The following is a 27,461-nucleotide window of genomic DNA, read 5'->3' on the forward strand; positions in this document are numbered from 1 at the left end:
GGTAATGTGTATCACAATATCTCGATGTATGATTTCATCACAAAACAATTCAATTGAAAGACAATAAATGATCATACTGAATTATACTGAATTAATTATCATGCAGCCCACAAATTAAAAAAAATAACCAATTTTTGTGCTAGATTTTCTTTCATGAACACCCAGTCCAGCCATCAATCTAACATAGGATGACACTCTGCAAGAAATTATTAATTATTAAATTATTATCCATGATTATAATGGCAAAATAGGCAAATAAGTTCAGAGACCCATACTGAATGTACATTACAAGTGTCACTGGTCACTGTAATTATTCCTTTACAAAGAGATGCCTTCATAATGTGATTAATAATAATAAATAATTAATAAATAAGTAAAACAACAGACACTTTTGTGTGCTATAATTGTATGTCTGAAGTGAATACGAAGCTTCCGTAGTCTGAGCTGGACAAAACAAGTCAGCATCTTCCAGAGTTGCTGTCTTTTCAGTACATAACCTCTCTTTGCTTTATTCTTCCACTGCAGAAAATCAATAAAACACTGTGCAAACAGCTCTGTAACATTCAAAGTAACCCACTTGATTTATTTAACTCACTGCTGAATCCTCATTTTAAAATGTATTCTCCCAAAGTAAAAATTAAAAAAGTGAAGATACCCTCTAATCATTGGCCCCACTGGGCTACACGTATCTGTTGGTTTTAGATCATTTAAGGACATTTTGATCAAAATGGTTAAGTTGATAAACTCTGATACACATATGACATCGCGGTCATGTGGTTCGTCAGATTATAGGTACATTAATCATATTTTATGTATTTATTGGCACTGAAAGGTTAAAAGCACCACATTAAGCTCACTCTTCTTTTCCTCTGCCCTTTAACCTTGCCTGTGGCTCTGGGAAGATCCCAGCAGCTCCTTTTGTCATGTCTATGCACCCATGGTTGTTTTGCTAAACCCCAGCTGGGTGTTCTACCCAGACATTTATACCTACATACACACACAGACTGCCTTTTACAAACAAACCTAGTAGTTATTGTTCCATATAGATGACACATTATTAATAAGAAAACATACGGTACGTGTGCTTTTTCTTATTAGATATGAATTATTAATAATATTATTAATATTAATTACTTTATATTTGAATTATCAATACAATAATAGACAAAAACGACTGTATCTGACCTTTAAACTTCTTACCACTTTAAACCTAAAACACCTCTCAGCAGATGCAGATTTTTCCTGTTTAGTCTAGTAAAGCTGGATTCTACTGCCTCAAAACTTCCTCTGCAACCTTCAATTCATCAGGCAGCTCGGGGTTATCCTTATGACTGCTTGTGATCTCAGTGACCTCCCTGTAGACATTTACAATGCATTCAGTTCTGCAGAGACCTCAGACTTTTAACTGCTAGTCACCTCTGTGACCTCTGGAGCCTGTGTGCTCCTCCTCATTATTCTCTTCTGTCTCTTGTTTTTCTAACTGAACAGAGCTAAATGGCAGTGAGCGGTTTATTATAAACCGTTTTTGGTCATATGAACTTTGGACAGTGTCCTCAGAAAGTGTCCGGAGTTTCCCTTTCGCACAACAGAAGACTGTCCATGTCAGACAGGAAATGTTCGGTTTACGTGAGGGGTGGAGCCTGGTTTTAATAACACAGTCTCTTGGCGCTCCTTGAATTTGTCTGATGATTTTTGGGCGTTGATCTTTTCCAACAGAAGTTCCCCAATCTTGTCGTCTCTCCAGTTAGACAATTAATTTGCCATCTTCATGTAAATCACTCTTCTTCTTCACCATCAAATGTTTGTTTTCTTCTGGTTTTGTGCTAACCACACCATTGAAACCTCATCAACACTCCCACTCGCTCGCTGTTAATTTTGCGGACAGTGCGCAGCTCTCTTCGGGTTCAACTGGAGATTACCCAGACTTTGCGCTATGGCGCTGACAGGGTAAAGTCTGTTTGATGTCCGATCCAACTGATTTGGACGTTTGCGTTCTTACATACAGCTCCTCTGGGTAATGTCTAGATCATTTTAGGGTTGCAGTGCGTGTGTGAAAGGGGCTCTTGTCAAAACTATGGGATCTACCCGAGTGTATGTAGGATGTACAAATAATGGCTCCTCTGTGACTTTCAGGGACATGCGCTGGAACAAAGGCACCATCCTGAAGGCATCAGTGGACTACATCAGGAAACTACAGCGGGAACAGCTGAGGGCCAAGGAGCTGGAGAGTCGTCAGAAGAAGCTAGAGCATGCTAATCGACATTTGATGTTGAGGATACAGGTAAACAAACATCCGTCTAGTGATTGGACAGTAGAGTTACAGAGGTGTTGAACCATGACACTACATGGCTACTTTATTATCATACACTGATAATACAAAATTAAATGAATGAAAACTACAGTATTTGTTGTGTATACAAAGTGTAAAAGGGTGTCAGTTATGAAGAGTGCTTCCACTAACAACAGAACAATTTATTACACTTTTAGACAAATAAGTCAAGCTTCAGGGAAAAAGGAAGGCAGCGATTTAGACCCATCATGTTGTAACTAATTGATCACAAGAGAAGAGACGTCAGGATTTGTGTGATTCGACTCAGTGGACGTTGATTAATCACGCAGCGCTATCAGGGGAAAAAAGGAAACCTTCTGACTCAGTTTTTTTAACGGCAATAAAAAGTCATCAGCTGTTAACACTTCTGCTAACCAATTTGGATCTGTATATGTCAGGCCGGTGAATCAGTAATCTCCTTTCAGTCCCTTCTTAAATCACACTTTTATCGAGAGCATTTAGTTATTTTATTTTAGTTTCTTCTATTCCATTTTCTTTCAAAACATGGTGATTTTATGACTTGACTGTTGGATTTTGCTGCTTTGCAAAGCACTTTGGAACATTGATTTTACAAAAGTGATCTATAAATAAAGATTGTAATTCTATTGCAGAAGAAATACTGAGATAGTTAAGTAAAAGTGTAACCACAGTGTAAAAATATAGTGTTAGCATCCAAAGTAAAGGGCTATCATTATGCAGAAGGCTCAATTTAGAGTGAAATATATTTATCTCTGGATTATAGTTATTGATGCATTAACGTTTTCATCACTTTATTATTATTTACTTCTGGGTATCTTAATCTACAGTAATACATCATGTATTAGTTGATATATATTTTACATGAATAGTCTAAATCTGCAAAGTAACTAAAGCTGTTAGACAAATGTAGTAGAGTAAAAATTACAATATTGACTTCCAAAAGGTAGTTGAGTACAAGTATATATGCCTCAAAATTGTACTTAAGTACAGTACTTGAATAAATGTACATAAATTACAGTCCAATGCTGGTATATTGTACCTTTTTTCATGACCAACCATAGTGCAAGTGAAACAGCACAGTGACCTGAGACTCTAGTAATCCTGACAAGAATATAAGACTGTGATTGTGGCAAATATTATGGCAGAGACGATGAAACTCTGACTAACCTCTGTGTGTGTGTGTGTCTCTCTCTCTCTGTGGCTTGCAGGAGTTAGAGATGCAGGCGCGGGCTCATGGTCTGGTCATCACATCTTCTGCACTCTGCTCTGCTGAACTTTCCAACCGGTCCATTAAGCAGGAGCCCACTCTAGAGGACTGTCGCCAGGATCTGTACACACTCCACCCCCACAACCAACACCACCCAGCCTGCACTCCAGAACCGCCCGGCAACCTGGAGCTGAACGAAGGCCTCTCCAACTTCCCAGAGGGTCACTACAGTGTTCACGGCAAGCCGGGCTCCAAACTCAACGACATCCTCATGGAAGACACCTTATCACCGGTGAGAGGGGGAGATCCTTTACTCTCATCTGTCTCCCCAGACACGTCAAAGGACAGCAGTCGCAAGAGCAGCGTAAGCATGGATGAGAATGAGCAGTGCTGTTAGCACCCCCTACTGGAAGACACCTCACCTGCATCTTGCGTTCCTGTCAGTAGCTAACACCCCCCCCCCCCCCAGCTGCTGGGGAGGCTGTCTCCTGATTGTGTCATTTGTTTGTTGTGTTTTTGTTTGTTTTTTTCCCCCGCCCGTGTTTACATGTGTTGAACCTTTTCCATTTATGTTTTTTGTTCTGTTTTTTTTTTTTTTTGTGATATCTTTGTCTTTTCAACCTTGATTTGAAGGACTGATTATAAAGTATGTTTGCTTTAATCAATACTTTGATGACAATGAGTTACAAAACTAGAAGTTTTTATATTTAAAAAAAATGCATTCATCTTTGAATAGAAGCTAGATTATGTTTATTTCTATTGATTCCAAAGAATCTAGGGAAGTTATAAATCATGGTCAGACATGTAGATACTTTGTGTTGAGATGAACACTGCTTTTTAAATCACTAGCAATAAACAAAACTCTATTTATTACTATAGTGCTTTACACTCCTTGTGTCTTAGATTGAACTTGAATGTGCCAATGCCTTATTAAGATGTGTATACATCAATGTTGTATTGCGATGCACATTTTTTTGGCTGTTAGCTGAGTCTTTGTCAGTCTTCCAGTTGAAATTTCTTCCTTGATGAATATTAATCATTTGTAGATTTGATCGTATTTATGTATCTATGTAAACAGGACTTTGTGTGCACATTCCCCCCTTTAAATTGTTTTTATTTATAACAAGGCATTTAAAAGAGCCTTTCTGAAACAACTGAAATGATAATAAATAACAGCACATCAAAGAAAGCTAAAAATATCCCCTTCAAGATAATTAAAATGAACAAAATCAGCATTGATAATGGATAGTTTTTCATCATTTAACTGCTCAGCAGTGTGTACCGGATTAATTACCATTATACAGTACATTCCTAACTGCCAAAACCACTGAAATACTGTATTTACATTTAAGAAAGAATTAAATAATAGATTTGTCGATACAATGCAGTCTCAAAACTACTAGAATCATAGCACAAATCAAAATGACTGTTTTTAGCCCAGACGGTCGCTCAAGAAGCAAAAATTTCACGTGATACATCTGATTGTTACATAATTCTATAATTCTTTGATAGATGATTAATGCAAGATGAAGATGAATCCGTTACGTTTTTAATATATTCCTGTCTCTAGTGATCAGACTAACAGAATTGGTAATACTGCTACTATTCTAGCACACACAGTGTAATACTTTTTACATCGGAGTAAGTGAATTTTTATAATTGTCCATTTACTTCCTAAATTATTGTTTTTTTTACACCACTGTGGTGACATTTCACATTCAGGATATTCTTTTTTTCCATTATGTGAACATTTATATTGCCAAGGAGTATAAGGAGACTGCTTTGGGATTTTGTATGAAATGCATGACATTGTCAAAACACTGGAATGACCTCTGTAATTTGAAATGTGGTTTGTTCACCTTTTTTTTTATCTAAGCATAAACTAACTATTGTATTTGGCTTCTCAAATGCATACAGAATACTGTATGATATTGTAGATTCTTTATGGTGTAATGGTTGTTGTACATTTCAGCAGTTTGTTTTCAACAGTTGTAGCACATTGCATTTAGAATGCCTTTGTTAACTGCCATGCATTGAGAGCCCTGTTACAGCACAGCCTCCATTTTGTTAAACTATGCAATGGTTGAAGTTGTGCCTGCAGAGCATCGTGTCTCAACAATGTCTCCTTATGAATTACTCTAGAGTCAAAGTAATTATCATTTTGATTGATTTAAGTGCCTTACAGTTATTCTGTTACCCTGGTGATTTAAGAGGACTTGTGGACAGACGCATCTTGTTGATACTGGTGTTTGGTGCTTCGTGGATGAACTGAAGAGTGTCAAAGTACTTTAGAAAGCAGTAGGAAAAGGGCAGTTTGTCAGTACAAGTTACACTATTAGCTTCTCACACTCAAGAACCACCACAAGAAGTGGGCTGTTAGGATGGAAACACAAAGTACAAATAAATTATTATTAAAAAAGTAAATATAGTCAAAATATGTTATATAAGTTGAATTCTGAGAATTGAATTAATTATTAAAATCTATCATTATTAAATGTAATTTCATCATTATTATTTTCAGTTTGTATTTTTTACATCTGTGCAGGTTTTTGTTTTTTGCCCCATTACCACAGTCTGTTTTTAATTGATGACATTTTTATTTCAAATGTGTCCTTCACCTTCTTTATGTAAACAATTCGACCACTCCTTCACCCAGCCACAAAATGTAGACAGCGAGCTGCAGTTAGCTAGAGCCACAACAATTAGCATCCAAACACAGTGCACAAAGACAGTAACTATCTGCTCGTTCTATTAAGCACAACATAACTAGCTAGACTTGTAAACTTGGATTATATAGAGCCAATGTTAACAGTAGCAGCTAATTAATTTATTATAATTGAGTTATCTTGGCAATTGTGAATATATCTAGAGTTATTCAGAGAAAGACATCATTTTGTGAAGAGCAAAAGTATACATTTGTTTGGCTGTTGGTAGCTAACAGGAGCTAGCTAGCTAGCCAGCTGGCAGATGTTGAGCATGCTGAGAGGGTGGAGGCATGTGATTGGCTAAAACGACACTGTTATGAAAAGTGACATTTAAAAAAAAAAAAGAATGTCTCTGGGGAAAATGCAATGTTATAAATATACAAATGATGAAACAACATTTAATAGTAAACATTGTACTGACTATTCAGCATCCGTTTGAGTATTACTAGTATGAACATAGTTCAAAGTAATGACTGCCAAAATGAAATGTACAATATGTTTATATAAAAGGTAGAAATACCTATCTTAGCTAATGCACCTGTTTCTCTTCGGTAGTTACAAGCAATACCTAAAACATAATGGCAATCAGGCCATGAGCAAAGTACAAACAGGTGAAGTACATGTTGACGTCAATTCCTGTCCTTGGAAATAGTAGACCTAATAATAGTTTTCCAGAGCTTTCAGCTGTATCTCACAGTATTAATCAACCACTTACGTCGTTAAGACCGTGAGATGTGTTTGAAAGCCTGGTACAAGCTAGTGAGTGGACCTTAAGGTGAGGGTTCTTTAAATCACAGGTGGATTAAAGCTTTAGTGGACTGCACAATGGCTTTTATGCCGACAATGATTCCAGCTACTGAATCTGTATAGTGTACACACAGGCCTGTAACACTGCCCTTAAACTGAACCCAGAACGCCTTTTCTGATGGAATAGATACATCATCTAAACCCTGAAATGTGACAATGTACATCAGCACTTAATTTAAAGCCCTCCCTATGACTGATTTCTCATAATGAACCTTCCAGCTGTTAATTATTATGGCACATTATGGGTAAACCACTAATTAAGAACCATGTTAGCTCAATTTAGATGTCTTCCGCTCACCCTCATTCCCGTGGTTCATACAGACAAGGTTCTCTGCGGATGTTTTTGCTACTGTTCTTATTGTTACAGTTGATATGAGATGAATGTAGCAATAGTTACTGTACGCACCCGTTTCAAATTAGTGAACTCAAACTCATTGGTACTCAATGTGGAAACTATCTTGTGAGAAATATTAAAAGTTTTATTTGAATGTTTGTAGAGCTCGTGTTTTTCTTCCTTAAAATCTAAATTCTGATGGCTTTAAATAGAATTCAAAATGACTAATGAAGTCATCCTATTTAGCATTCAAAAGCAGTATACAAAAGTGTGTTTACTGCTTATAAATGGTAAATAGTGGGACTGGGACCTTTTTCATCTTAAGAGAAAATGCATTTTACCTGGTTTCACTAAGCTCTAAAGGGTCATAAAATTGTGGATAGTTGAGTTTTTATGGCCTCTCATAATACCTGCTTGTCCCAGTCCTGCAGGGAGAGGTATCCTCAGTGAGCCATCAGAAATCTTCAGACGCTCCTCGAGGGATTTCTGCACCAGGGTAGGGTGCAGTCCTGGTGCCACAAAGGCTGCTCCAGGCTCAGCATGAGTAGTAGATGCTACAGTCCCACTTGTCTGCTGGCAGCAGCCCCCTCTGGTGGGCAACATACACAATGAGGGACATTGTGTTTTAGCAACGCTTACAACGCCTTCAGTGCATTCAGAAAAGATGGAAATGTATAATGGTTAATGGTTTGTCTGGGGAGAGAATCATTCATAAATATTCACTGTTGATAGGCCCATACATATTCATAAATCTCATCTGTTGCACAGTTTGCAAGGTTTATAGGAAAGTTTAGGGTCTTTCCACTCTGTGAATCATGTCCTTTAGACAACTGCAGCAAGAGAAGAGTCAGCTCAGTTGACCTTATAAGCAAACAAGTGTTTTGTTCACATCATGCATGCTGACTTACATTGTTTTGATATTAACTGTAGATATGTTAACAAGACCCATTTGTATAGTTAATGAGAAAACTAGCTTCAACTGTCCAAACATCAAAATCAATAAAAATAAGGGGCGACACGGTGATATGGTGGTTAGCACTGTCGCCTCACAGCCAGAGGGTTCCTGGTTTGAATCTCGGCTGGGGCCCTTCTGGTGGGTTTTCTCCGGCTTCCTCCCACAGTCCAAAGACATGCACGTGTTAGGTTCATTGATGACTCTAAATTGCCCGTAGGTGTGAATGTGAGTGTGAATGGTTGTCTGTCTCTGTTTGTCTCTATATGTACCCTGTGATAGATCCTGTCCAGGGTGTACTTCGCCTCACGCCCGATGTCAGCTGGGATCGGCTCCAGCCCCCCGCGACCCCGATAGGGACAAGCTGTTGAAGATGGATGGATGACTGAATAACTTATCAGAAATATGTTTGATTATAGGTTACCCATACACATGATTATAGGCTACCCTATACACATTTTGTTAATAAACTTGCAAGAAGAGTCATCGTGTGTTATCTTGTGGGAAACTCCGGAAGCTCCTGAAATATATTAATCTTGTGCAAACAAGATAACAGCTTGTTGACACAAATTATTAGCTTGTGTGCACAAGGCACAAATTAATCAGTAGGAAGAACCACATTCACATTTTTCTGCTCTCATTTCTGTTTAATGACCTTTTGTATTTGAATTCCTCGACAACATAGCTGTCAAATATTCGTTTGAGTCCAAATGCACAACAAGAAAATTGGTTTCTGCTCGCAACAAAATGACCATCTACAATAACATAATTAGTCTATGCACAGTAACTTCTCTCTTGTACCAGCAGAAACTGCAACCTACAATATGTCTGCCTAAAATGCATGCTTGTAATATTAATAGCATTGAACATTTAAACCCATTAATATTAAATGCATAATATCAATGTATTCACATACTACAATCTATACTTACAGCTTAGCACCTGATAACTTCCCCTCTGCCAGCTGTTTGTCCATGTTCCTTTGACTTGGGCCAGCTTGAACTCACTTTATTGTGAATGGCTGGAGTAATTTAAAAAAGCATGTTCCCAGATCTTTACCCACTCTGTCATGCTTTATGTAGTGAGACCGGAAATGTACACATGTCAGTGAAGAGGGCAGTCCTGCTCTCCTGTCCACTCTAACAGGACAGGATGTTGGCATTTGATTACTCTGCTTGGTGAGTGTGGCTGTAACAACAAATAAGCGTTTTTGTCTTTTTTGTATAACAACCAACTCTGCACTTTCAAAAGTAGATAAAGGAATATTATTGAGGCACACAAGCTACAGATGTGAATTACTACAAGACCAGTATAAAAAACGTAGTAATGCAGGCAATGTATTACATACAGTATATGTCAGTAATGTATATTGAGGGTTCAAGTTTTTAACATTCATAATTTTTGTGGTTTTGTTGTGTAAGTGTATTCATTGTGTTTGCAGGCCAGTTAGGTGAGGAGTTTCTCAGCGGTAGCACACCTCTGATATCTCCATGGCCAATTCTATAAGTTCTCCTGCATCCTGACAGGAGCCACAGCAGTTACAGTCCAGTTCCAGCTTGTAGTTGCAGCAGTCCTTTTCCTGCTGGTCTCCCTCACTGGACGCTTTGATGTATTTGTACGAGGGAAAACAGCGATTCACAGCCCTCTCGCACGTATCCGGTAGGAGGACCATAAATTCATAGAAACGACAATGCAGACAGGCGAGAAGAAGTGCTGCGCAGTCATCTGGTGGCAGTGACGAGGCAGAATACAAGAAGGGAAGATCGAAAAGAAGACAAATGAATGAAAATGCTTAGCCAGCAATTATGTAGTCACAAATGATGCACCCTATCAACTTCACTATTCATAATCTTAAGGGGAGACACTAAGGTTAATAGGGTAAAATGTTAACTCATAAATACAACTGCAATTTCCCAGCTTGGGATCAATAAAGTATTTCTATTCTATTATATCACCACGGAACCTCCCCAGCTGATTATTGATATTACGATCTTTTTTTTTTTGTATTACACGTTTTATGAAATGTTATGTTAATAATGCATGATGTTATTCAATGTGTGCTAGTTTGCATACATTTCCAGAACAGTAATCTGATCATTGGATAAGTTTCATTTTGTTGCCATATAGGAGTCAGAGGGATCTACAGAGGGAATGCCGGCTATTTATCACTCCATAAATCAGAAAATACTGTCAACAGTCATTATTAATGAATCAATTTTCGCCATGTTTTTAGGAATAAAATGTCCTATAAATCAGAGGATGAATAATATATGAACACACCTCTCTGTAAAAGCCTTCAGAATAGAGATGGGAATGAAACTTGAACACTGATGCATGTAAATGCTTTTATCTATTGTAAAAATCCATACATCTTGCAAAACAGTGAACAGAAAAAAAAGAACTATTAGATATCACCCAGAAATGTTCCCAGTTGATTATTTTCATAGAGACAATTATTTATGTTTAATTTTTGTACGACAAGTTTTCTAAAATGTTATGTTTAAATATGCAAATGAGGCATTAAAACTAACTTATTTAGGAGAAATCTAACATGCAAATAGACAAAGTGTAGTAAATAAATTAATAAATAAATCTAAATGTGTATCTTGGATTTTATTCTTTCCACTAGTCTGAACGAAAACAAATAATGGAAGCAAAATAGCACACAATCTCAAAATGGACCAGTGCATGAAAAAACTATTTTTTAACAACACTATACAGTTTCAGGGCTTCTCAATTCCATCAACTGTTCTACGTATGGAGTTAAACAATACCTCCACTGCCAGGCTGGTTTTCAGAGGAAAAACGACTGCTGCTGTTCTTAAACTTGTCAGAGCACATGGAGAAGCTGGATCCACAATCACTGCCACCCAGGGGATCATGGGAACTGGGATCAGTGTCAAGCTTGTCTGTTTCTTGCTCCGAGATGGTGCTCAGTCTGCATACCCCACTTGCCACCTTGCCCAACATCTTTCTTGGCGGACTGTCCATCACAGGGCTGGCGATGATGTCTTTGAAATAAATATTAAATTAAAAGATGATAAAAATTCATTCAGTTCAGCACCCAATCCCGTCTTTGTACGATCAGTTACACAGATCCTCTATGAAGTAGTTTTAATAATTCAGAGCACCATTAACATGCAGTATGTCAGGGAGGTGAGACTTGAAGTGTATAATGGAGGAGGTTTGCTCAATAAAAACTTCAGCAAGGAGAAATGATCGATTTGCAAGCTTTTATTTGGATCTAGTTTCCTGGGTTGAATCGGGCAGGAGGAAAATAAATACTGTGTGAAAATGTACTCCTTCTAACATTTGGCATGCACCACATCAATCAATCACACTACAGCTTATTCTAGTTGTTGTGACTAACAATAACTTCAACCGTGCAGTATTTAGCCTGATCACGCATGGCGTAAACAACAACCTACCATCAGATCCATGGTCCTCTATTTTCTCAAGCTCCATACGATCCTGATCATTCACAGGAAGCTTTAAAGGGGCTGTCATCTTATGCAGAGCCAAGTGGAGAGAATACGGTGAGACACACATGCTAAGCACTGTCCGAATAAAATGAATTATGATGACCTAAATAACTTCACTAAAGACAGACAGCAATAAATCATTATCACAACATCCTGATTCCATGTTAAGTTAAAGAATCATGCAAGAAATGTGCCTGTATACTGAGGTTAAAAATGAACAAAACACATATTCCATAATGATTCTTTCTGCCAAATTTACTTTTAAGATTACCTGTCTTTATTGGTTAAATATCCAACAGTGTGATCGGTAGCATCTGCAACTGTGAACCCCTTGAAAGCCCGAGCACCTCCCATCATCATGCACACACCCACACTGTGAGCACACTCCACCATCAATCAATACTCGCCAATCAGGAAGCACCACTGCATAACTACAAATCTGTGATACATAATGCATGGATCATCCATTCAATTATGGCATTATGTCAATATCAAGTCCTGGCAGGTCACTTAGTATCAAACACCTGGATACGCTAAGTAATGACAGATAATAACAATTTAATAACATTTACATAAAATGATCTTACCACAATTATCTTGCCGCAACCAGTGCTCCTAAACAACGGGTTGTAGACCACATCTGCTGACGGTACATAGGTGACTTTATAACACATATGAATGAACGTACCGCAATACCACAGCGGAAGGTTTGCCAGTCACACCATTTGCTTTGTTCCATTACCTTCCATTAAGAAGTCATTACTGTTGACTGAGCGAAGCGGGGCTGTTATCTGGTCAAAACTGCACCCAGCCATGATTTCATTATGTGAAACACCGCTTACCACTGAGGCAATGATAAAACTAGATCAAAGACAGATACAGTTTTCAAGAGGGATTTATTATTCATAGAGATGCATTGGTTTACAATAATGGTAAATCTATATTATCTACTCTTACAAGCTCAAGTAGAGCAAACTCAGCAATGTTTGTGGAAGGGGTGAAAAAGACCAACAAATATAAAGATGCTACGTATTATTTTGATCAATTGATTATACCTTAAATACAAATATATCAGATCATGTTGGCAGTGAACATTTTCATTTTTTGTTTTGTTTTTACCTCTACAAATTTTTATACATCATGACTAGTAAAATAAAATCAGGTAGTGTTGCCCCAACATAGCATAAAGAAGCTATACGGAGGGGAGGGACACTTTTAATTGTGAAGTGCTACCTATCAATGTTCCCTTTCCTTTGGCTTCTCTGCTCATCTTGGTCCTTTTGTGTACACATACATAAAGTAAGAGAATTCATGAACAGATGTGTTTTTGTGATCTTTACTCTACTGTACAGAGAGAACTGAGCGCTAGATTAAGAACAAAAACATGAAATGCTGATTAAAAAAAATCCCAAAGAAGTGAGTGTTTATGGGTTATGTGGTTATGTATATGAAGCAGTTTTTTTTTTTTGGAAACTTTTTGAAAACAAAGTCACGCAGGCTGTGAGTGAGGCAGCTGGCCTTTGCAGTGGAGAATTTGGACCTCATTGTCAGAGAGAAGGCATGCGATCAAAATGAAGAAGCCTCTCTGGGCTGCTGTTGTCTTCATCGTGGTTCACCTCTGGGCTGTGGCCGTGCTCGTCTGTGCTCTCCGGAGATTCATAGTGATAACTTTCGCATATCTCCTCATCCTCCTGCTCCTCTTTAATGCTGGTTAGATAAAATGCAGAAAAAAAATATGAACAGGACTTGTAATCACATAATTATCATAAAGACACAGCTCTAAAGAGGTCAGGGAACCTAGCTCTGGTGCTGACACTTACAAAGCTTGCGGAGGAGACTGCGTTGCACTGCTGTCACTTTGGTATCCAGATCCATTAGCAAGGACTCCATTCATCTGCTCTTGGAGAATATGAGGCAGGGAGTGAAATGGGATGCTGCCCATAGAGGCAGATGGGTTGTAGAGAGAGCTGTTGCCATCGAGGCAGCCACTCTGAAAAAATGTAACACTCTCATTATAAAAACTGCATCAACCCATAAAAGATATAGCTGTGACAATTCTCAGACCACCGGGATATATAGTATGTGGGAATAGTGCAGTGTTACACCTTTCAGCTTTGTATGCATGCATACACTGCAGCAGCCTCTTGTATGTCATCTTAATTCATTATACTATTGAAAAATAGAGCTTAAAAATATAATTTGTCTCTTACGTGTGGAGCAGATCCAGCGAAGCTCTGGTGGTTCTGTGAGTTCTTCAGCAGAGACCTATTAGTACAGAAAAGCAACAAAAAGTTAGTCAGGCCTGTCTTTGAGACTCACTAAGCTGGTTACCTTTTCTTGTAACCATTCAAATTAAGCTGGTTACCTTTTCTTGTAACCATTCAAATTAAACTAAGATAGAGTGAAATACAGTCTGAACTCACATTTTTGTTTATCATGCTTATAATACTATCAAACGCTGCACTGTACAATAACACCGTAACACTGTAATCTCTATTTCTATTTCTTCTGCATGGTCCATCAACTGGTGAAGATGACTTTAAGTCTTTTAACATGATCATGCATTTAGCTATAAACCCTCTGGGACACACATTGACCCATTTTTCTGTTTTTTTGCAGGGAGGAGGAGATATTCAGGGGGAGATAGCAGGTAAACAGTATATATCACATAAAAGTGGATTCATTTGACAATCTCCCTTAATGTAAATACACCTGGGAAAGCAATACAACCTCTGAATGCCCTAGGTCTCGTTTGTGGTTGTAAAGCTTCATGAGGCTGTGATAACCTAGAGGTCACAACAGCTCATTTTATACCGTAAGCTTTTAAAAATGGTCCCACTAACAATGAAATGGCTACTATGGGGACTAACAGCTTCACACATTAATACAATTGGGCTCATGGAATCCACAAAAGACCCAGCTTTCTGGTCAATTTGTTCAATTCCAAGATTGTTGAGGGACCCCTGTACACAGGAATATTCAAATACTCCATTTTTTAGAACAGCGAATATAACTCATTATACTGCATGCAAAAGCGACATGGCTTTTGATTAGGATAAAGTGTGAATGTCTGTAAAGGGGAGACTCGAGCCCATTTTCATCAGATATCTACCCTTTGAAAATGTCCATACTGTTTTTTTCAAATTTAGGCAATTTTGGAGCATTATTTAGCTCCCTTACCAACAAGCTTGCATGGCATGGTGCAGAGACACACCAACGCACACGTATAAATGCTCACAACCGCTAATACAACTATAAATCCGCCTTGAGATTTAGCCTCTGAAACTTGAAAACAAAAAATATTGTGTGTACTTATTAGGTGGAGCCACAAGGTCAGCAATGTCAGGCTTATCTGACTTCTAGTTATATCTGAAAACACACAGCAGGGCTCTGGCTTCATGTCAAACACCTACCCATTACCAGCAGTCTTCTGGGGCCTTCTCCTGTGGAACTCAATCTCATCTACTGTCCACACAGCTCCCTTCACATTTTCCAAACGTACAAAGCATTTATGGAGGCTGAGATTATGTCTGACGGCATTCTGGAACATCAAAGAAGAGAATAAAATTAGGACTTCTACATGCCTTAGGTACTGAATTTGCATTTATACAGTTACATGAAAACTAAATATTGATGCAGACAAGACTTTTCCAGTTTTATATTAATATTCAAAAACACTTAATATGTAACAGAGTTCATACCTTCCAGGTAGCTGCATTGCGCCTGAAATATGCGAAGTTTCTTGTGAACCAGTTGTAGATTTCATTTAATGTCAGCTGATTGCGAGGTGATTCAAATATTGCCTGAAAGGGAGAGAAAGAATGTGTAAAATATATTGGTAATTAGACAATTAGAAAAAGTGGATCTGTTTAATGTTGGATTATTATTATGCAAAATGAAATGTCAAACTAGCAAAGTACACATTACCTGTCTTATAAGAGACGCATATGTAAATGGAGGTCTAACTTCTGTGCTCAAGTAGAACTCCTTATTATCAACTATATCTGTGGAAAGACAACATTCACACATGAACATATACAGAATGAACATGAAACAAATAATCCGAAAATAATTGTTCACAATTTCTCTGTGTCCCAATGAAATTTTCTTTACGTGCATTTTTGCAGGAGCATGTTTCAGTTGATGAATTCATGATCTCACCGTTACCTTGGCTCACAGAGCGGCTATATCGCCTCCGTACAGGGGTTCCAGTGAACATGCTATTGGGAGTGAGGACTGAGGGGGATTCGGAGAGCGGTGTCAGGGGTGTGGATGGTGCCGTGGCACTCTGAGACAAACTCATAGGAGGAGGGCCTTTGGGCAATGTTGCCTGGGAGAAGGACACATTAGACACCAGATTCACCTGAAAAAACAAAGCAGTTAAGTCAGCAAAATGGCAGTGTAACTACAAGCAAAACAATATTTATTTTAATTGAAGGAAACAGTCATAGCAGGTACTTACAGGCTGCGCTGCGGTTTTGGGTTCAGAGGACTTCAGATGAGCCATCATAGCTTGCAAGCGCTCTTTGTCCTTTTTCAACTGTGTTAGATGAGAAGACAGAAATAGAAGTTGAGAGTTGGTGAATTCACGGATTGTGTTACATTCAGTGTTGGTTTCGGGCAATCCTGAAAAGTGTCATTATCTAATGACGTCACTTCTATTTCCAGGCCTGGTGTGAAAACACAACACCACTCTTAATATTTGTCACACATTCAGTTTTTTATAACTAAAACTAAATATTTCTAAATATAATCTGCTGATATGAAAGATGTGTCATTCCCTTTGTTGTTTGATTAAGAATTATTATTATTATCAGTTATAAGAAGATAAATCAAATCTGTACCTGCAGTTCCAGTTGCTGAACCACTTGCATCTGCACACGACACTGTGCTGTGCTCTTGTCATCCAGTGTATGTTCATTGTTCAAATGTCTGCAGACAAGCACATTCAAAATCATGATATACTTCAGAGAAACCACACCAAAATGTATTTCAACTTGAATTTTCAACACATTCAACACAGGGCTTAATGCCACAAAAATAGGAACTACATCATGGTAAAATAAGAGGAAGTTATGTTTAAGATGAATGCTGAAAGCTAGCTCTGATTAAAATGTGACAATTACAGCTCCTGTGTAGAAATATAAATTACAGCATATGCATACGTTTCTCTACACATGTACTCTATCTGACATATGCTACATCTTGATAGATGCAAATAAAATTTACGCCAGCTATCGAGGAATGCAAAAATTCACCACTCACTTGAGAAATGCCTGGAAGTCTCCAAAGACAGTCTCACAGCCAGGCCATTTACACATGCCATTACCATACAGTGCATGGCTATTCTGTTTGTTTTCATCCAGTGACCCACTGCAACAAGCACAAAAATTAACCATAACTGATACAGATAACATGTTGCTTGATGCTCAAGCACAATGAAACAGGATACAAGAACAAGATGTATAGAAACTAAAGCTCTGACAGGACAGTACAAACTGCTAAAGCACCTTTCTTTCCGCTTCAGAAGAGTGTGATGACCGTTGGTGGTAGATTGTTGACTGGAAGACTCTCTGGTGTCTCCACCATCGAACAGGATGCTACCATTCTCACAGCCTGAAATTGCATACATAAATTGTTATGTGACAATACACTGGGGTACCCCAATCTGATACCACATATTACAGCCCCGATTCTTTTTAAAGTAGTTTCACTCGGATAAAATGGTGGTTTTCCCATAAATCAACTCTTCTTTGCCGCTCAACAGCAGCCTATACAGAATGTTTCCGCAATAACCTATTCAAAATACTCTGGTCCATAAATGAACGTTATCATTTGAACGTTAATATGATCCTGAACATAACCTGGCCCCTTCAGATGAAGCTCTAACATAGAAGTGCATTAACAGCTAAAGGAAAATATTTTCATAGAATGACAACCCAAGATTTTCCAGGTCATGACCTGATGTGTGTTCCATAACTGAAAATGTGGTCAACAATTTTAGATGTTTTCTGAGTTTTCCATAATCTGAGTAAGGACTGTAACACAACATACCTGTGAGTGCAATGGGGCTGGTGGGAAGGACAGACAGCAAGCCTTGTCTCTGCAGGTTGAGGAGATGTTGCTGCTGCACCTGAAGGAGCTGCTGCTGGATGGCAATCTGCTGGGCTGTCAGCTGTCACAGAGAGATAACAGTAAATAAATGCCTTCTCCATTCTTCGTACTGAATATAGCTCGATCTTGGATTCGTCTAGAAATCTTTACCCAAGATAAATCAGCTCTAAGAAGATGATATGATAGAGAATGCATACCACTAGACGCCACGATGGACGTATTTTGTAGGTTTGAAAATGTGACGTAAATGTCATGCAATGTAAAGCTCTGTCGCACTGGGTAACCGTAACGTCAGGCGCTGTCAATCACACAGCTTACGGGTAAAGAAATGAGCTAATTTCATTAGCTGTTTGGAAACAAACATCGATTTTAGCCCTGGTCAAGTCTGATGCTGCTTACATTTATCTTAATATTCTCTGTTGGTCAAACATTGTGAGCATAAAGGCTACCAAGTTTTCCTCTATTATAATTTTGTCCAACAGATTCTAATGGAAGAACACATTTCTGCTTAGAGCAAATCAAATTGTTGTCCTTGTCTCCAACACCTGCTGCCTTATGCACTCATCCAAGTGCCCACTATGAGTTGTGAATTTCCATGAAGTGATGTAAATACACGAACACAAGCTTGTTTGTGTGTGTCTGTCTGTCTGTCTGCGTGTGTGCGCGCGTGTGTGTGTGTGTGTGTGTGTGTGTGTGTGTGTGTGTGTGTGTGTGTGTGTGTGTGTGTGTGTGTGTGTGTGTGTGTGTGTGTGTGTGTGTGTGATTGAAATTCTGCTGGCACTTGGCTACTGGGACAGAGCTACATGTAGTTTGTGAACATGCAATGCACTAAGATGGATAAATTCTAAGCACCTGAAGTGGAAATACTGCCTGCAACCGCCTTCAAACCAATTCGAAACCATTACAAATAAGTGCCTTCCACAGCTAAAAACACTTTCTATATAATCATGTTACAGCTTCACCTTAAAGTGCTATTTTTTGTTACTTACACACTATGGAGAGCCAGGACCTTATTACTCCTTGACGTCACAGAGAACTGTACATTTTGAAAGTGATATTCCAGGCTGTGCGGTATGAGAAACCGGTTATAATAATTACTATAATTATAATGTTAAGTATCTTCAGTACTTCTTCAGGATTTAAATATCCTTATATTGCCACAATAACCAAAGATTGACCAAATACTCATGAACGGATAAAAATAATGCTTTAATGAATACAAGTTACCTCTTGACTGACAATCCCAGCATTCTTCTGTTGCAGCAGCTGAATATTTAGCTGCTCTTGCTGATTCTTAAAGACCTCTTGAATTTGTTGCTGCAAAAATGTTGATGAAATTTTAGTTTAGAAATAACAGCATTATGTTTGATTACAAACACATTTTACACAATATACATTACCTGGTGTAACATGAGTGCTTTCTGCTGCTGGAGCAGCGCTTGGAGCTGTTGAGGACTGAGGACCTGCTGCTGTGGTGTCTGTTGTAACTGCTGTGGGGCCTCTGCTGGTGGGGTCATCATTGATAACGACACTGGAACCTGCACCATCAAGAAAAAAACTGAATTGTAATTAAAAACATACAATACAAACATATACAACATTGGCGTGCTGTTCTGGGTGTGTGTGTGTGTATGTATGCGTGCAAGCTACTTTCATTCAATCTGTCTAGACTGCATTCTTATGCAAACAATCAGTGCTTTTACATGTAAACGAGGAACCATAGCTCTTTAATCAGGGTAAAGGATTATGTGACACAGCTACATTTCTGCTGGAGTATCATGATTTCTCAGTCCTGCATGTATACAGAGTTTGTAATGTACAACACAAAGGTGTAAGGAAAAGTTTCACTGTGACAGCAGTGTGTCAGGTTAAAATGTGTTCTTGTATCCAAAATAATTAAATCCAAAGTTTAACTAAAACTGAAACAAACAGGTCTCAATATATTTCCACAGCTGAACAGTAGGTTATTTGTAACGGCTCTGTTGGTCTAAGTGCGCGGATGTTAATTTAAAAAAAAAAGGACTCTTCAGGATGCAGCGTCAAATATTTTATACCTAATATAATATGCATTAATGTCTCAACACCCTTTAGGAAAAAAAGAAAGAAAAAAATAGCAAATAAAAAGGACAAATGCAGCCAAACATTTGTTGTGTAAAAAAAGATGCAGTAAATATGACCAACTAACAATTAGTTTCTTGATAAAGACATTATTTGTGTCATCTACATTTCAGAAAATAATGAGTTGGGCAAAACCCCAGAGATATCCAGTTTATTATAATGTACAACAAAGCAAAGAATCAAATAGAACCGTTGCTGATCCTATTTTGCATATTTTATTTACTTACCGTATGTGTTTTTTTTAAGAGCACAGTGAGGTCAATTCCCATCAACTGTGTTGACATGGCAATAAAAGTATCACCACATTTGAGAAGCTAGAGCAAGAGATTATTCAACTATCAAAAGAATTGCTACTTCATTTTCTGTTGGTCAACTAATCTATTAACCCAGAGATCTTCAACAGGCAGTCTGCAGCCCTGAAGGGCTACGCCTCAGTTTGTTTTTCTATAAAAAAAAAAAAAAATGTCTGAAAATATACATTAACATGAATCCAACACACCATAAAAATATGGCTATGTGTGAAAAACATTTAATTTGCACAACAACATCATAAAAGTAAGGTAGCTGCTAAGGTAAGCATCCACACATAGGAGTTTCGCTTAAGGATTCACCATATCTTCCACAAGTATGTTTAACATAAAAAACATAATTTACAAATATATTAATGTGTCAATACTTTTAATAGCTTAGAATCGTATGCTATCTAAAAAAGGTACATGTAAAGGCTTTAGGCCGCCCCAACACCTTCTTGTAAGCCCGGTTTAATATAAAACTCAATTTAATATAATATATGTAGGGGTCCCTTCTCTGTCTCTCTTTCAGCTAATGGGTCCTTGGCCTAAAAAACACATCTTAAAGACCTCTGAATTAATCATCAAATCGTTGCAGGTCTATTTCTCTGCCTTTTCTTCAAATGCGAAACATAGTTACTCACAGGACTCCTAATTTATTATTTTTAGTTCACTGGTCAATCTAGCAAGCTGATCTTGCCTCTACTGCCATATGTGCTAAAAATGAACCAAGCAAAAACAACAACAACAACAACATTGCCCTAAGGGAATTAGAGCTCCATCAAAACAACAACAACAACCAATACCACAAAAACAACAACATCCTCTGCAAGGCATGCAGCAATTACCACACCATCCCCCTCACTGTCAAGCCTCACAGCTCAAGGGATGTTTACAGTAAACATAAACAGAGTAATCAAAATTGCACAGACATGTAAATAATGAATAAAAAAAAGCATACAGAGCCTGTTTATGAAAACAGAACTTGAGATTCATATTTTAATTAAGGTCTGAACCACAAACAAACATTTCTCTGAAAAGCAGTATCTGTTTTGAATCGGGTAAACAAACTGACAGTGAATTTCACAGGCTTTGGGCTAACAATAACAGATGACGGCCTCCTACTTTGTCCTTTCTTATGAAATTCAATGCTCCAGAGGTGGCCACCAAAGCAATGAAAACAGGTCTATCCCACAAAGAGAGCCAGTTGGCCCCTCTATTTTTCTGTGGACACCATCAACACAACAACAGCCTTTGCCTAATCCCTGTTGCCATGGTAGCCAGCAAGTCCAAACATCTTCTGTTGTTGTTATTGTTGAAAGTCATACCAGTGAGCAAGTGAGTGTAAACACAGATCGGTTCCAGCAAGACTGGTCTTGTGAACTCTGAGATGACTGACAGCAAATAGGAACGCTAAAGACTTGCTGAAAAACAAACACAATCTGCTGTACTTTCCCTTATGAGATTAAGTTTGTATTAATATGCTCTAAGGGGTGTGGCCTGAGAAAGAGTCACATTTGCGAATACATACATATTTGGTAACTCAATTTAAGAGTGAATACACAATACAATAACCACAGAAAAATGACAGTTTTCGTAAAAAACAAAGCAAAATAGTTTGAAAATAGCCTATCTTATAAAACAAAGTACAAAAGTATTTGGACTAACCTGATAGTCTCCATTGAAAAGTCAGTTTTCGGCAGTAAAAAAAACCCCAAATGCTGCTCAGCAATACTGCTCTGACTGATAACACAGAGCCTCACTAACCTACATGACATGAGCATGAACAAAACTAACAATAAAACACTGATCCTCCGCCCAGCAGGAGCTGTGCCCGCCCTCCCCTTCTCCGCCCTCAGTACAACCTCCCCCCACCCCTGTGCTCCCCTTCAGCATAAATATAAAACACTGCAGTTGGAAGAATCTGAGACACTCACAGCAAGATTTTCAGGGATACCTTTACATGTAAAAAAATAAATAAAGTACCTCACATTGTCTTATAACAATACGCTGTCTGCCATAAATGTGTGAATACTGACAAGACAAGATATAATGTTTGGATACCACACCAGCTGAACATAAATTCAAATGCAGTATAACTAATTGTGATTCACACTTAAAAAGTAAAAGCTGCAACACACATTTTAGTGTTGACATTTACACGTGTCCCTCTGCGGCTGTATGGTATTGTAACAAAGTAAAAAAATAACAATAATTTGCTCTCAACGGCAAAAACACTTTTCTGAACACATCACTTGCTTCAACTAACTATTCATTCATTCATTTTGTAGGAATCAGACAATTATTATTTTTATATTTATAGCTGGATGTATAAAAAAGTAGGGGTTTATCGGCTGGACATCAATATCGGACAAATAAGATATGTTAGAAGGCTAAAAAGGCTTTTGAAGCAGTTTTTTTAAATAATCTTTTTCATGTGAAAGAGGATTATATCAAAGGTTGTTAGTACGACTGAATCTGTGCTCCTTCAAAATAGTGGAATGATGGGCTGAATGACTTTAAAACAGTTCAGTTCAAACATAATAGACAATACAAAAATACATGAGCATCGGCTATCAAAATGTTAATTTAAAAAAACTGTATTGGCCCAGAATTTCACAATTGGTGCATCCTTAATTAAAAAAAAGTCCAGCACGCTTTTCTACAGTCCAAAGTGACATCTGAAAATTGCTTTTTGTCTGTTGAAAAATCCAAAACCCAAAGAATTGCTATCAGAAATACACAATATCCTCACAGTTGAGAAGCTTGTTGCCTCAAATGACAAATCAAGATCCTAACTACACATCAATGTGCCCCTTCTTGTTTTCAATATCAACACACATTTGTCAGAAGAGACTGGTAAGATGCTATGATAATGTGATAAATCCCACTACATCACCTGAATAGAGATGAGACTACATATTATTTTCATTATTGATTAGTCGCAGATTATCATCTTATATCTATCAATGTTTACCCACTGGCAGGAGGTACAGGAGTGTCAAAATGCAGGCATCACACTGCACACTCACAGACAAGTCCCTGCTGTCTGCATAGTAACTTGCACAGATTTGTTTGCGTCTTGTACTTGTAGTATATATATATTTATACCTTGCATTTCCTTGCAAACAACATTCAGAGTGGAAGGCAAAGATAGCATTTCTTGTTGCAACTTGTTTTTAACTGTGAATATGACAAACACTTGGACTTGATTCGACTTGTCAATAAAATGTGAAAGAATAATAAAAAAAGAAAACAGTCCAAAGGGCAAAGATAGGCTGTTTTTCCATCAAGTAACACATAAAAAGCAGCCAATCTTCACATTTGTAAAGCTGGAGCCAGGAGGTGTTTGCCATTTTGGCTTGAAAGAGGACTCGAACAACTGTCAAAATAGCTGTAGATTAATTTGCTGTTGAACTACTACTCAGTTAATCAGCAAACCAATTCAGCTCATACTTACATGTACAGCATCATTAAGATATTTTTTTGTGGAGTATGCAAGACTCAGCAATAGAGATACAATAAAAAACAATAAAAAAGCTTTTGGAAGCTATTGCTGATGTGTTGAACGGATTCAGCTGGGAATTACTGACCCTGGGTGCCTCTGGAGGAGGAGTGTGGCTGCTCCTCACTCGACTCTCATTCTCAGTATTATTCCCGTTCTCTGTCTGACTTGCTGGAATGATGTGGCTTGTTGGTTCTGACCCAGACTCATGCATCTGGACTTCACTGACCTGAGAAACGAAATACATATAAATGGAAAAACACTTGATAAAGCAGTACAATATAATGACACATGGGGAGCAGACACTTTTTTGGTGTGTTGACAAGCCTTTTATGTCACAAGGTGATAAGTCTCTGTAATAAGCCAACCATGTCAAATAAACTTAACCCGTGTCTAATGTAAAAAAGAGACAGCACTAAATGTTAGGAACTAGTGTTATAGCTCCACCCACTAAGACTAACATTCTCTTCTATGAGTGAGAGAGGAACATGCTAGGTCTATTTGTTGAATAACCGAGTGCTGCCATGACTACTGTAAACACAGGGGCCCTGGGTCTGTGTTTATGTGCAAACATATCTTCCTTTTGGAACAATTTACCATTAACCAGGTGGTGCGATAAACGGCTGTGGCAGGTAGTACAATACGCAAGTAGGCTTTTATGTATACAGCTTGGGTGTGTTTGAGTCAAAAGCTAAGCAACATAAACAAAGGTAAATAAAGCAGGCAAACAAATAATGTGAGCAGATGGAAACCTACACAGAACGCATCAAATGAAACAGGCCACATACACAGCCACATGGATAATGTAATTACTTTCAGGGCTACCCAAATATCAAATTCACATATCGAAATCAATCTGTTAATCAAGAGACAACATCAACATTTAGGAAACATCTGACAGATGATCCAATTAGACTCGGATAAACTTGTGACCAAAACTGTACCAACAGTTAGCTACACAAATTTAAAAAAAAGCGAACAGCAGACAGTGTTTCCTGCATTTGAGAATTACTAAAAATGACTACTAGTGAGTAATGACTAGCTGCATCAATGCATCATACCTTGGCCAATCTGAATCTAAAACATATCAAACGAAAACAGGGAGTTGTTTGTGTGGTTTCCACTCTGTTTACATTTGCTTTCAGGACCAGGATTAGTTCTGAAGACAAAGGGCAGTGTTTCCTGTAGACATTTTGCAGACGTCAGGGGTGATTTGGGCTGTAAGAACCAGGATGAGTACTGTGTTTATTCCACATTAGTTCCATTGTGCATTCCTTTAAAACCAGATATTATCTGGATTCTGTAGGATATTGATAATTGAAGAGTCATGCTGCAAGTTTTCGGGATGGGCTGTGTAATAAGCCCATATCTTGTATTTGAAGGGTTCTCACCACAGGGGCAACCCTTCAAAGAATGTAAAGGAAACACTGCGAAGAGGCCTTTCCGTAAGAAGGAACAAACAATATACACCCTCTCCCTTAAGAATAATAATATCGTTTTTAACAACTAGTTTCATCCAAACTGGTACGGCTATTGGCTACCCATGTCCAAAAGCTTAAATCATGAATTCCCCTTGAAAATGCACAAGAATATACTTTTAGATAAATGACTGATGCTTAAACATTTGTATAAAGACTGGGATGGATGATACAGATAAAAGGCACAATATTCTCCAATATGCATCAGAATTAACTTGATGTTTTGTGAACATTTGCTGACACTGAAGACCACCCATTTAAAAGCAAAAACAAATTGTGTCTAATAATTATCAATTACCTACAGCTTGTTGCTGCAATATATTATAATTAGCATTTAAAATGTGTGTGTGTATACTGCAAAGGAGAATGCAGACATACAACAACATCGTACTGCAACAATAAACTAATTATAATGCAATAAATAAATACATATTTACGTTCACGTTTCATCGTCAAATATTGTTTTCTTGCATCTATTTTTGAACTGTATAATATCATGGTTTTGTTTTATTTCATTGCTAAGTCCATTCCACAAGGTCGCCCCACAAACTGAAATACACAGGCTTTTAGAGTAACGTTAGTTCTTACATGAGGTTGATCTAACATAAATAAACCTCTCAGGTGATATCCCGTTTTCGTCATCCGGGCCCGATTGATCACCATCAGTGCGATCATTCCCGATCTTGGGTTGACTTGGCCCGTGTTAGTAGAAATTCATAATCAAAGTCTGTCTCAATCATATAATCGCGGTTAGAATAGCTGGGTTCGCACTGTCCTAAGTTAACTTAGCAACACGGAACGCTACCTCCACTCCCATCGACACCGACACCGTTGTAACGTCGTCTGAGATTACATTAGTTCTGTTGATACAATGTATCATTATGTAGCTTAATATGAATGGAATCGATATCCGTTAACAACAACCGCTGCAGTGTGAGGTCTGGGTTGAGGACTTGAGCCTTTCACTAGGCAATTTCAAATGAGAAAAATACGCAGGTTTCAAAGTTACTATGTAAACCTATATAAATACCACAGTGTTGCATATCGTGCTGTGTTTGATCGACAAGCGTTAGCTAGTCTGGAAAAACAGTTTTCGACCAACCTCGCGGGAGGCGTCAACAGCAACAACAAAAGCTAGCAGCCTTTCGTACCGCTAGCTGGTAAGAAAACGTTTCTCTCGACACAGTGGTAACATCACAATTAATCTAACGTTATATTCAACAATCATTCAGTCAGTGTCAGCGCGCTGTTGAATCGACGTTTACTCACCGAATTATGTCACGGGCTGACAGGCTTTGACTCGCGGTGGTGTCTGAGGAAGAGATCTCGGAGCGCTGCCTTCCTTGGTAGCGAGCTAGCTACAAGTTGCTAACAGGGGGCGGGGCTTATGTGAAAGTAAACATTGGTGACGTCACGCGCGTTACTGTTACAGGTCATATTGAATTGGTATTAGATTGGAGATGAAACTATTACGCATTTATTCTGGGAGTGTCAGTGTACTTTGGAGTTCTGGAAAAAAGTTGAAAGCTTTTTTAGTATTCAGCACAAACACTTAATTAAATTGGAAGCAAAAGACATCATTACCTGCTATGAAAACCAAGACAAAACAATACAGTGGGTTGTCAATTTACTAGTTCTTCAAGGGAAGCATCATATCCATGAAGCCAAGTTCTCCAAATCTCGACCAAACTTTAATCCCTTCAAATTATCCAGATTATCAATAATAAGAAATGTAATTATACCACAGATAAGTTACATGACTTTTTTAAAGATTTATAACAGTATAGCCCGCATCTTAATTAAAGTTCTTTACATGTATCTGTTTTGACTTTACTTATTGTCTTCTTTTTCGCCATGCCTTTGTATCTTATTAAGTATTCTTATGTAATGTCATTATAATTTAATGTGTATTGTTTTCTGTCTTTACACACATATATATCTTTGTCAAGTATGATGCCATACTGTTCTGTTTGTTCTATTTTTGTTCAAATTGCAAATAAAGAATATAAATATATATTGAATTGGTATTGCAAAAAAGACTAACATGTCCTTTTGGAAAGATTTGGAAAAAAATATTTTTTGCTAAAACTACAGTTGGGTATCACTTCGATGAGAAAAAATATTATTTTTTGCTCCTTCTCTCACAATGACAAATGTAACA

The 27,461-nt window shown here is 37.9% G+C and overlaps 3 protein-coding genes across 6 annotated transcripts in view; 1 reads left to right on the forward strand and 2 right to left on the reverse strand.

Moving 5' to 3' along the window:
- LOC310952236 (microphthalmia-associated transcription factor-like) overlaps nt 1-7,395 on the forward strand; it is a 30,598-nt gene extending 23,203 nt beyond the window's left edge. For both annotated transcript variants that reach the window (XM_083920792.1, XM_083920793.1), the window contains exons 9-10: nt 2,134-2,281; nt 3,517-7,395. In XM_083920792.1, the coding sequence (XP_083776918.1) occupies nt 2,134-2,281; nt 3,517-3,912 (544 nt within the window). In that variant the 3' untranslated portion in view covers nt 3,913-7,395. The remainder of the gene's footprint in view (nt 1-2,133; nt 2,282-3,516) is intronic.
- Nucleotides 7,396-9,775: 2,380 nt separating this feature from the next.
- On the reverse strand, nt 9,776-11,820 carry mdfic2 (MyoD family inhibitor domain containing 2; the record flags this gene model as incomplete). Its single annotated transcript, XM_083920498.1, has 3 exons — nt 9,776-10,038; nt 11,088-11,324; nt 11,742-11,820. The coding sequence occupies 3 exons, from the start codon at nt 11,818-11,820 to the stop codon at nt 9,776-9,778; spliced, it is 579 nt and encodes a 192-aa protein (XP_083776624.1).
- Nucleotides 11,821-12,674: 854 nt separating this feature from the next.
- LOC310951717 (forkhead box protein P1-like) lies at nt 12,675-26,677 on the reverse strand. 3 transcript variants are annotated; one of them, XM_083920098.1, is made up of 16 exons: nt 26,570-26,677; nt 23,911-24,051; nt 19,310-19,447; nt 19,137-19,226; nt 17,850-17,970; nt 17,306-17,411; nt 17,061-17,168; nt 16,640-16,727; nt 16,258-16,335; nt 15,963-16,158; nt 15,723-15,799; nt 15,497-15,598; nt 15,209-15,336; nt 14,006-14,060; nt 13,616-13,785; nt 12,675-13,502 (listed from the first exon to the last, which is right to left on the reverse strand). In XM_083920098.1, exons 2-16 carry the CDS (start codon nt 24,034-24,036, stop codon nt 13,343-13,345), a joined length of 1,743 nt encoding a protein of 580 aa, XP_083776224.1. In that variant the 5' UTR covers nt 24,037-24,051; nt 26,570-26,677; the 3' UTR covers nt 12,675-13,342. The 3 variants fall into 3 exon arrangements, with proteins under 3 accessions (XP_083776224.1, XP_083776223.1, XP_083776225.1); XM_083920097.1 differs by having other exon boundaries at nt 15,957-16,158; XM_083920099.1 differs by lacking the exons at nt 23,911-24,051; nt 26,570-26,677 and adding an exon at nt 21,986-22,100 and having other exon boundaries at nt 15,957-16,158.
- Nucleotides 26,678-27,461: the final 784 nt, after the last annotated feature.

This window comes from Echiichthys vipera (genome assembly GCF_963691815.1).
Source record: "Echiichthys vipera genome assembly, chromosome: 9".
NCBI lineage: Eukaryota > Metazoa > Chordata > Actinopteri > Perciformes > Trachinidae > Echiichthys > Echiichthys vipera.

Excerpts from the sequence above, each read along its gene's own strand:
- LOC310951717 (XM_083920097.1), bottom strand. The coding sequence starts at position 24,036 with ATGCATGAGTCTGGGTCAGAACCAACAAGCCACATCATTCCAGCAAGT. Across the intron at positions 16,336-16,639 it reads TTCAGCAACTGGAACTGCAG|TTGAAAAAGGACAAAGAGCG; the intron begins GTACAGATTTGA and ends CATCTAACACAG. Across the intron at positions 15,599-15,722 it reads ATGCGTCTCTTATAAGACAG|GCAATATTTGAATCACCTCG; the intron begins GTAATGTGTACT and ends TCTCCCTTTCAG.